The following is an 11,361-nucleotide window of genomic DNA, read 5'->3' on the forward strand; positions in this document are numbered from 1 at the left end:
TGGAAAGATCAGAAAAAAATCATTTTAATTTTGAGGGGAGTTATTGTGCAGCAGGTTCACTAAGAAAAAATAGTGCTGTTAAAAGATCAATATAGGTGCAAAAAAAAAATCCAAAATATACTTAATGTTAACTGATTCACTGCATCTTAATCTTGAGTAGAATCCTGCTGGGTTAAAAGTGATGTGTTAGTGTTGCTGTCTCTGATTCTGCGTGCTTGTAATTAAAACACTACTTGCTTGAGGGAGGATGTAACAGAGGGTGTATTTGTACAGTTTGTTCGGGAGAATTTTCAACCCAGATGGCAGACAACTAGACAAATACATTTTGTTGGCCCATATTTTTATTCATGGCGACCTTCCTTTTCATAAACCTTCCTCTGTACATTCTGTCCTGAATCCATAACTAAGCTCATGGCAGCGAGGACGCCACGGGGAGGCTGCATGATCGGCTGTGACAGGCGGTTCATACATACAGTATGTCCTTTAGGTGCATGAGATGGTGAACACATCAGAGCCTGAAGGGCTGCTTGTACAGTATGATTACATTTCTGTCAATGTATTGTTCAAAGTTGAACTCTACTTTTTTCTGCACAGCTGATGTGTTTACTCTTCACAGAGCCAAAGAGGGGTTTGATCCAAGATAAATAAGCAGTCAATAAAGCTATATAAATGATGTAAACACTGTCAGGATGATGTGTACATACTGTCCAGAAGGTGTTATACTGGACAAATAGGCTTGTTGATGGATGAGGGCATTAGGCAGTGGTGCGAGACCTTTGTCCCAGTACAATTTGTGCCAGCGCCTGTCATGGTGACCGGATATTTACCACTGATGTGTCCTTGCGTGTCTGCCTTGATGGTTGAAAGAGATGTCTCATTAGTTGATAAAAGTTCAGGGAGATACTTGTTCTTTTGATATATCCCTTTCCCTGTTCCTTCATTTTTTTTTCCTTCTCTTCTCCCCTCTTTTCTTCTTATAGATACTCCTTTCTTTAGCGCACCCTTTCTTGATTTCAAAAGCATTTTTCTACTAAGTTTCTGTGATGGTAAGTGTAATGCTTCGTCATTGTCAGTGCTGACTTGCTGTTAGAGAGAAAGAAAAGAAAAGGCTGTGTGAATGACCTTTTCCCTGCATGGCAACATGCTTGAATGATCTGGAACATTGTGGCCGAAGCGTTGCACACACAACAACCTTTAGCCAAATGGCAAAATGGCATGTTTTTTTGTTTCATTAGTCCAATTAATCCTGAACCATCAGCGAGTGGTTGATTTAAGGGATTAATTTCAAATGCCATGGAGCCTTACTGGCCGGCTACACCGCACTGCCTCTCTGAGCGAGATAATAGAGCTGTGAGGAAGACGCTCACCTGCTGCTGTGAGCGAGCACTAACATGCCAGGGAGCGGCTATTTGACAAACTGCACGTACCTAGAAGCTCAGGAGGTCCTCTGGGACAAGAGCTGGAATTTGAGCAAAGTGTCTTCTCGTCCGCACAAACTCACCATGGCTTAGAAAAATATTCATCTGCACTTTTAGACTGGGAGTGGATATTTACTCGTGCGATTCCTGACACCTTGAATATTGACACAGACAGTTGGTTTTCTTCAGACCTTGTTTTCACTCCCTTCATCTCTTCTCTGTAACAAGTATTTCTATAGTCTCCTGACACCTGATGCTACCTGTCCCCCTCTTGCCCCAATATCGGCATGATTGTTCTTGCTGTGTGTCATGTTTTCACACAGTTTCCATTCCATCCCTCTGTCTAGCCTCTCTCTCTCAAGTGCTTGGGAAGGCACAGTGAACTGGTTTATCTCTCACCAAGCAGAGTGGAAACTTAAACGCAAACTCCCATCACTGTATGTCCCAGCAGGGGTCGCGCCCTGACATTATCCCATTGAGAGACAGGCATTATTAATAGTTTAGGGATTGTAAGGGGTATCTGCATGGCTTTTTTCACCAGACATAATTGTTGCCAGAGTGGAGACTTTAACCACCAGGGGACACACAAAGGAAGGTGGGGGGGTTGTATTACCCAAAGCTTTAGAACAACATCTGCGATTGTCGAGCTTCATCATGTCCACTGACATTAACACAGCAAGAGAGAGTGCAAAGAGATTTTTTATTTTATTTTTTTACTTTTTCAGTGCAAACAACTGTTGAGAAAATAATCTGAAGAATAAATCAGCTAAACCTGATAATGAATCATTAGTTTAATTGGGTAATAAGTATCATAAAGTTAAAGTCATTTGTATCTAATTAAAAACAGAATCTATAAAGGTCTGATAGAGGATATGAAAGGATTCTGATTCAATACGCAGAATTCCTATTGGATTAAGAGCGACATTCTGTTAAGCTCCACCTGTAGATGAGACTGTTTTATCCGTTTATTCTGTAGCTTTAGAGCTCTCTCTGATGACATGATGACTCTGTTATTTCTGTCCTAAAGGCACGTGATGTGTTTGTCCCCTGACCAGCATGCACCACATTTCCAAACAAGATCCCCTGACAAACCTGTCCCTTATTTACACATCTCCTGTTTACAGCTTTTATTTGACTGCAGAACAAGCAGCGTGTCACATTTAAACCCAACGCTTTTTTTCCCTTACTGTTCTTCAGAACCGGTGCCAGCGTACTCACTGCAGAGGGAGAACATGGACCGAGAGGAGGCCAGACTGTCCCCTCACGCAGGAGGACGTCTCATCCGCCAGCTGCTGGAGGAGGATAGTGACCCAATGCTGTCCCCTCGCTTCTACGCCTACGGACAGTGCCAGCAGTACCTGGATGACACTGAAGTGCCTCCATCGCCACCGAACTCACACTCGTTTGCCAGGTAAGGGCTCAACATGGGTGTGTTTGTAGAGGAAGTAAGGAAGGCTGTATCTCAGATTTTAAGAACGTTGTGTTTCCTCACAGTCGCAGAAGGAGTTCGTCTCTTGGCTCCTGTGACGATGAGAAAGAGGAGTTGACGTCAGCCCAGCTCACAAAGAGGATCCATATACTGAAGAAGAAGATCCACAGGTTTGAGGAGAGGTTTGAAGAGGACCGCAAATACAGGGTAGGTTCATTTATCAAATTATCAAAACATAACCGGCCTCAAAAAGACATTTTTCATAACCATAAAAAAGTTGTGAACTGTCTCTGTAAAAATGAAAATCTGTTTTAATTCATGGCTTTCCCCCTCCAGCCCTCCCACAGTGATAAAGCTGGAAACCCAGAGGTGCTGAGGTGGGTGAACGAACTGGCCAAGCTTCGTAAAGAGCTAAAAGGTAAGACAAAGACATTTACAACACACCTAAAACACAACTGATAAACTCTCTGTAACAAGTCAATAAAAGTCATTTCATCATTTGTTTTCCCCATCTTTCAGAACAAAAGCTGATTAAGTCTGAGGAGGACCTGCCGCCTCTCACCCGCCAGCGCAGCAACACTCTGCCCAAAAGCTTCGGCTCTCAGCTGGAGAAGAAACCACAGCAGGAGAAAGTGCCGAAGCCTCCGGTGGAGAGCAGCTTGGAGACCATTCAGAAGAAGCTGCAGGAGAAGAGGGAGGAGGTGAACCGACCCGAGGACATCAAGGTACGACCGGGAACACGCCTCACATGCGCACAAGATGAATAAATTAAACATAGACACACAAATCCAGCAAATGGAAGTTGCGTGTTTGATAAACTACATCAATTTTAAAGCAGGCGGGAAATCTTTTATTTATTATGGTGAAGCAATATCTGTCTGTGAAGGATTAACCGTGTTGAAACACAGAAGAGTCGTTTCTCAATATTTTGACTCATTTTCTGTTTTCCCTGCCAGGATATGACACGGGAGCAGATCGGTGCGGAGAAAGTCGCCCTGCAGAAAGCTCTCCTGTACTACGAGAGCATACACGGTCGCCCGGTAAGTCTTCCTCCTCCTCTTTCAAATGAACGCCACAGATACCTGAAGCCTCCCCCTAAAAAAAATTAAATAAAAGATCCGACCCCCATGTTGACCCAAACAAAGCAAATCCGGTTAGCACACGATTGTGACCCAGATTTCAAGTGAAGGATGAATAATGACTCAGGGCGCAGTGTGTGTGTGTCTGGAAAGTGTGTTAGCTAAGAATGAAAAGAGGATGTGTTTTTTTTTTCTTGACTGTTGAAACCATCTTGTTTGTCAACGCAGAGTTTAAAAGACAGCTCTGCAGAAAATGTTGTCTTTAATAAACTGACGCACATTGTTTTTATTAAGTCAGACTCAAATGACGAGTAATTACCGTCCTATGATTTTCATGTATCAGGAAGTGTAGTAGACCCTTCTGTCACCTCCATCCCTTGTCACACTGCGTTCCTCTGTAGTTTGTGGTTAATGACCTTCACGTTGTTTGCCAGACTGGGTTAGCTGTCATTTTGTGTTTATGTCAGCGCTGTAGTTAGCCAGCCTGCAGGGAGGCAGAGGAGGGCAGTAAGAAGCTTACACTGCTGACAAGCTGCATTTTTTTTTTAACCTCCTATTTTAGGTCACCAAGAGCGAAAGGCAAATCATGAAGCCCCTGTACGACAGATATCGCCTGGTGAAGCAAATTCTGATCAGAGCCTCCACCATCCCTGTCATTGTAAGTATCTCAGCTTAACCTTTGTTTACATCTTCCTCCACAGCTGCCCCCTCTGTCCCCTTGCTCTTTGACGAGCGTGTGGCGAAGATCAGCACATTGTCAAATTGGTGCGTACACTTAATCCTCAGCTCATGTTGGCTTTAGCACCTGCCGTGGGAACCAGCGTGGTGGCAGACGTGCCACAGACGTGTGATCCACCTTTCAGGGCTCTTAAGTCCAGCTTTAGCAGCTCAGTACGTCCCCGGGACAGGAGGGAGCTCACAGGTGGCAGATTGAGTTCACAGGAAATGACATGCTGAGTGCAGCAGAGGGTCAGAGAGCTAAGATATAGGAAGTCAACATGTAGTCACCGTTATTATGATCAGTAGAACAAAAGAAGCACTTTAATCAGTATTATAATTGTTGCATTAATAAGTGCATAAAATAATTCTCCCTATAGATACATGTTTGTGCATCCTCTCGTTCTGTTCAACTATTCAATGACATTTCCATTATATAATTAATGATCTGCCTTGTGGATAATATATCTTATATAATGCAGCTCTAATCCCCAATACGGAGATTGCGATTCTTTATGCAATAGAAATGATAGTGCAGTATTTTTGTGGAATCAAACAGAATGGCGTGGGCAGATAGGGCATCAATAGATCAGTAATGGACTTTTTTATTCAGCATTCCAGTCTGTAACAAGCCCCAACTTTTTTATCTTGTTTTCTTATTTTTTATCTTATCTTATATATTTTATAAAATAAGCAGCTGCTCGATTATTTGCGTCTGAAAATGCCCTCTATCTATATAATAATATATAATAATAATAATAATCAGATATAAACCTTTGTTCATATATATAAAAGGGTTCGGTTTTCTGGATATTGTCACATAAGCTGTCAGTATCTTATCTGGTATTAAAGGCGGGAACATAAAGGTTGAGTCTGGGTGATATTTGAAGACACTCTGGTCTTTTCTCTGGGTCTTGCTGTAAACACCAGAGTAGAGGGTGTAAGCGTGGTTAACGCCTCCTTCTTGACCGTTACCACAGGGTTCTCCCTCCAGCAAGCGCAGAGGTCCCCTCCTTCAGCCCATTATCGAGGGCGAAACTGCACTGTTCTTCGATGATATCAAGGTGAAGAGCAGCTGATGCCGCTTGAAAGAAATCATTTGACAGCTCCCAATCCCACCTTCCCCTTTCCCCCCATTTACCCAATCCAATAAACCCGATTGCTGCCTTTTGATTGGCTATTTGCCTGTTCCCTAGCACCCTGCACCTATAGAGGTGACAAATCAGTAGCGGCCTGGATTTGTTTTTATGTGTGATGATTTTTGATCCAGACGTGTGAGCAGTCCATTTCATTTATTAGAGAATAAATCTTTTTTTTTTCACAACATGTTTTTTAATCATAGAATTAGACATCTTTTGACTTTAATCAAATCAGGGTTTTTCACTTTTATCTTACATTATGTCGACCTTAACGTTAGTAGTAATAAACCAGAATGATCTATAAGGTGTAGTTCGAAAAAAAGAAGAAGACTTCATGGTTTTGCTCTGAGCATTTTGCTGGATATTTAGTGTTTGTTTGGTTCTTGACTTACATAAGGGTGTTTCTCAGTGGCCTGTGTGTTACTTCTAGTGGACCTCCTTCATTAACTCCATCTATTCATACTAATGGGTGAACACATGAATCACAAACGGGGATGTGGATGTGAGTCTTGCTGCTGTAACGGCATGATTTGTGACTAACACTGCACAATCATCTCACGCAGCGGTGTTTCAGCCTTGAGGCTGGCCGACAGCATTTTCTTTTCTTTTTTAACAAAAAAGTGCGACACGGACAAAGTTTTTAAACGTCTTCATTCACCTGCAGGAGGAGGAGGATGGCTCGGAGGATGACGGGGAAACAAAGACCCAGTTCACTGTGACCGTGCGGCCTGACATCAGCGTGCTCAGCTTCCTTGACCACGTGGACGAGGAAGTGGATGGTTTCATTTCACCCGTGGACGACCTCTCGCCCTCTAAGAACACAACAGACATGAGGCTGTCCAACTTGCATGCCGCCACAACGTAAGTCGCCAACAAAGGCGAAAACTTCATACACCCAATCTAACGTTGTTTTAAAGTACAATTTGGAGGTACTAGAGCACTGTTATAGGTGAATACTGGTGGTTTCTTTCATATTAATATTTACAGTCAAAGCAATGACAAACTTAAACTATTCTACAAAAAAACTCTTCACCAGTGGTTCCTGAACTTTCTAACTTAGAGACCCCTTATATAAAAGCAGTGTGTTGTGTTGCTCTTTGTTATGCTTTAAATGTCATTAAGCTGAATACACAGCATTCAAAGCCAAAGAACCACTAGACCTACCTTGTTTGGACTTTTTCAGAGAAAATTCCCAACAAGCTGCACCAGCATTATGTACCTGTCTGTTTTTTTTTTGTCCTATGAATTTAACCATTTTACGACCCCTCATTTATCGTGTGAGCCCCTGAAAGGGCCAGAACCCCAGGTTAGGGGCCACTAACTTTATATAAAGTATTGAAACTGCCTCCACCTCACAAAGCCAACACTCACAGCATTAGAATGAAATACTTGTTTCCCCATATGTCCCATGATTTTTTTATCAGCACTTTATACCTTGGAAAAAGAGTACATCCTTCACAAGAACATAATAACCAAAAACGAATTGAATGGCTCTAACATGAGGTATTTTAAATGTTGGACTCTTTCTCCTACAGGGAGGAACTTGTGGAGCAGCTCCAGGAGACCAGAGAGGAGAAGAAGAGGATCCGAAAGAACCTGAAAGAGTTCGAGGACCAGTTCTTCAGACAGAATGGAAGGTAAACGTCAGATTACATAAGAGAAACAGATAGAGGCACATTCAGTTGGTTTTCCACTGCTGAACCACAGTGGTTTCTTCATGTTTGTTGTCTTGTTTCTATAGAAACGTGCAGAAGGAGGATCGCTCCCCGCTGGCAGTGGAGTACAGCGAATACAAGCACGTTAAAGCCAAACTGCGGCTGCTGGAAGTTCTCATAAGCAAAAGAGACTCTACTAAGCTCATCTGAGAACAAATTCAAAGAAGGTTTTCAAAGGACTGATGCTGAGTCTGCAGACGCGCACACACACACACACACACACACACACACACACACACCCTGATGGAGAAAACTTCTGTTCTGCTTCATCTATGCCAGCTGAACCTCACCTTCATAAGATGACCTTTATTCTCTCCAGACTCGCGCAAAGACTCGCACAATTAACCTGCATCACGATTTTCCTGCTTCTAATTTATTTCCATCCTTTTTGAATGTTACTACCAGAAGAGAACAGTTATTTTCTCACACTTTACCTGTAGAAGTCTTAAAACAAATAGCTTGTAAATAAAAACAATAGCTATGAAATTATGGATATTCCTCAAGAAGGATAATAAAGTGATCAAGATTGATGTATATTTTGTTAAGGGAAATGTTACTATGTATGACTTCAATCAGCTTAACAGTATTGACTAAAAGAATAGATTTCTTTATTTCACTTCTGACCATCATCACATGTGTCTGAAATATTCTAATATTGCTTCTGTAGAAGTTCACTGAGTATTTTCTCACTTAAAGAAGTGTTTTTCTTTTTTAGATACAACCCAAAGACTCAGAGTACAAACAGCAAACCAAAATATTCTCAAATCATTTTCATTCAGCTTCTTTTCCACATCACTGGTACTTTCTGAGGCATTAACTGTATATTTGATGCGTTGATGTGCTTCTTTTCCCCCCCCAAATCAACTTCCTGTCAAATAAGCTATGTCTCATCAGAATCACTGCTATGTTTGTGCTCACTGATTTGAAAACACTGACTACTCTGTTTGAGAGATGACAGAAACCTTCTGAGACTCTTCCTCGTCCTCTCCAGAAGCTTCTTTTTGTTTCCTTTTCTTCCTTTTGCATATACGGATCAATATGTATGTTTACATTTCTGTGAGCGACTACATGTTTCCTTTTCTTTCTCCAAAATGGATGATTATCAGTGTGTATTTTGTTTTTACTGAATGTAAACACTGGCAAGGCTTAATGAATTTTGAGTGTGTACATTTTAGTACATAAAGTGTATTTGTATTTTGTATATATTCTGAATGAAATCATATTTTTACTGACTTTTTGGCCTGAGTGGATTTTCTTTTGTTTCACTTAAATAACATTAACGCATCATCATGTGCAAAGTACAATGTTGCTTTGAGCTGAAAGTAAGGTATCAGTTATTGATGAGTTCATTGTTTTAATCAACTAAACTAGTTTGATCAGAGGGAAACATCTTATATATTACAAACCAATGATAACCAAAATATTTTAACACACCGAGAAACTGGAAACTCTGACATATAGCATGAGACGTGATTCAAACAGTCATCAAAAAATAGTGGGAACCCTGGCTCAAGGGACAAATACGGGAAGGACACGAGTTAGTTGACAGCAAATAATAATAATTTATTGTAAAAAGGTAAACAATCGAAAGTTTAATTGCAAACATGGAGCGTGTCCGTCTGTAAAGTCAGTAGTGTGAATGTGGATGTTTGTCTATTCTAGCTTGCTAGGAGCCAGTTCATGACATGTTGAGGATGGCTTGCAATGACCCCAGAGCTTCTTGAAGACATAAAAAGCGTACCTCAGTTCCTTGGGTTGGACACAATTCTCTACATGGAGAAAGCACATGATAAGTTAAACAGCGCTATCAGACCTTTGTTGACCTTTAATGCAGTTAGGACCCTCTGTTGAATTAGCCTAGGCCTTTTTTCATACACACCATCTTCATCAGCATCTTGAACAAAACATGCATATTACGAACTACACTGAGGTTTTGAAGTCAACCAAACATCAGGATTAATGTCGAGAATTGACTTCAGCCAAAGGTCGGGATCTGAAGTAAGTTTAACAGCAGGATTTGATGTCAGCTCAACATCTGTATCTCACGTCAATTCAATGTTGGGATTTGATGTCAGCCCAGTGTTGGAATCTGAAGTTCAACAACAGGATGTGTTGTCAGTACTTCATCAGGATCCAAAGTTAATTTAACATCAGGTTTTCATGTCATCCCAATGTCGTAAAACAGACTATATATTGACATCAGTTCCACATCAGAGATCCTAGTTTCTACATTGTATTCAACTATGAAACACAATGGAAGTGTTTTACAATGTCTTTGTTTTATTTAAAAAGTTGTCTGGAACAGAGAGCTTTGTGTATATTTCAGACAAATATGCGAAAATCCCATTTTCTGAAGCACATTTAAAGGTGCAAAAAAAAAGTCAAGGGCAGCACAAACCTTTGCATAGTACTAAACTCTGCAGGAAAAATCTGTTTCCATCAAACATGTAGAACCTGTGTGTGCATGCAGTATAGAGCTAAGCAAGAGGGCAAAACCATCCTAAGAAACATCTCAGAAGAGTCCAGTGTTTAGAAGATTAACCCAGAGTCACTACAATACTGGGCTGTTTCAGGTTATTGCTAAATGTTTGTGTCAGCGTGACCATGTTTACTGTCTGATATATCTGGTATGTATGAAATATACAAAAATATAAATATATGCAAGACCATTTCACGCAGATGCACAACCTAATTAAACATCATTCTGGATTAGAGGGTTTCACTGTAGGAATAAATAACTTGAATTTAAACACGTTTTGGAACAAGTGATATGATAGATAGGCTACAGTCGATATATATCTGTAGTTATTAACAGGTCATCTGCCCACACTGTGTGGTATACACATATATCGTCCTGCCACAAATGTCCAAATTTATATATCAGCGGATCGGGAAAAATCTTATTACACTTGTTATAATTAACACGGTTATTGACGGTATATATTCAGCTTTAAAGGACAACTTGGGACACGTTTGTTAGCTGCTTGTTAGTTAGCGCTCTCAGCTAAATATGAAGCTAGAGCAAGCAGCCAGTTAGCTTAGCTTGGCTAAAAGACTGAAAACAGCGAGTTTGGACTTTCAAACTGTTGAAATCTGTCAACTTTTAAATCTAAGGCTGAAATCTGAAAGGTCAATCCAATAATAAGCTACATGATGTGTCTCAGGTTGCAGCGTGCACTTTATCTCTGAGCAGTTAACTGAAAACTGGCCCTCTAACAAAAGTTAGACATGTTAAACTTTCTATTGCGACCTGTATATCATATATCATTTTTACACTCTTTGTGTGAAGATAAAAACAACTCTGTATGCAGGGGCATTTCCAGAGGGTCCCAGCTGCCACCCCAAAATCCAAATCTATGATTGGCAATTTGCCTAATCAGGAGGCGGGACTTAAGTTAAACTATTCTGGTTGTTTTCAACAGTAAAGACAGCCCAATTCAATGTTCTCTGCACAATACATTTTTGTTTTTGAGTCCCTAAAGATCAAGCTAAGGAGAATTATATGTTGCCAAATTGTGTTACTTATAAGAACATATCATTAGCGGGGATAGAAAGGGTAAAAAAAAAAAAATGGCCACAAACTTCATGCGACCCCTGCATAAGCCGGTGCCCCAGGTGGGCCACCCCAGTCATAGAAGTCTGGACACGCCCCTGTCTGTATGTGGTTTTTAGTAAGCTTAAACTCTGGTAGTTGGTGCTTTCACCAGTTGACACGTTGCCGAGCTGTTTTCACCACTTTTCAGCCACGAAGCTAAGCTAGTTGGATGCTTATTATATTTAACTAACACACGTTAAATTTGGGTCAATTTTCTCATCTAGCTAACTCTCCGCAAGAAAGCTAATAAAGGTAACACTATGTCCCAG

The 11,361-nt window shown here is 40.9% G+C and overlaps 1 protein-coding gene across 4 annotated transcripts in view; it reads left to right on the top strand.

Moving 5' to 3' along the window:
* fam13a (family with sequence similarity 13 member A) overlaps positions 1-8,729 on the top strand; it is a 48,450-nt gene extending 39,721 nt beyond the window's left edge. Inside the window, exons 15-25 of one of the 4 annotated variants that reach the window (XM_061057640.1) lie at positions 981-1,046; positions 2,616-2,829; positions 2,913-3,054; positions 3,184-3,265; positions 3,367-3,572; positions 3,804-3,887; positions 4,489-4,584; positions 5,624-5,707; positions 6,447-6,643; positions 7,318-7,419; positions 7,524-8,729. In XM_061057640.1, coding sequence (XP_060913623.1) covers positions 981-1,046; positions 2,616-2,829; positions 2,913-3,054; positions 3,184-3,265; positions 3,367-3,572; positions 3,804-3,887; positions 4,489-4,584; positions 5,624-5,707; positions 6,447-6,643; positions 7,318-7,419; positions 7,524-7,647 — 1,397 coding nt within the window. In that variant the 3' untranslated portion in view covers positions 7,648-8,729. The remainder of the gene's footprint in view (positions 1-980; positions 1,047-2,615; positions 2,830-2,912; positions 3,055-3,183; positions 3,266-3,366; positions 3,573-3,803; positions 3,888-4,488; positions 4,585-5,623; positions 5,708-6,446; positions 6,644-7,317; positions 7,420-7,523) is intronic. The other 3 variants (XM_061057658.1, XM_061057649.1, XM_061057667.1) reach the window with 3 other exon arrangements.
* Positions 8,730-11,361: the final 2,632 nt, after the last annotated feature.

This window comes from Labrus mixtus, chromosome 2, assembly GCF_963584025.1.
Source record: "Labrus mixtus chromosome 2, fLabMix1.1, whole genome shotgun sequence".
In the NCBI taxonomy this organism is placed as follows: Eukaryota; Metazoa; Chordata; class Actinopteri; order Labriformes; family Labridae; genus Labrus; species Labrus mixtus.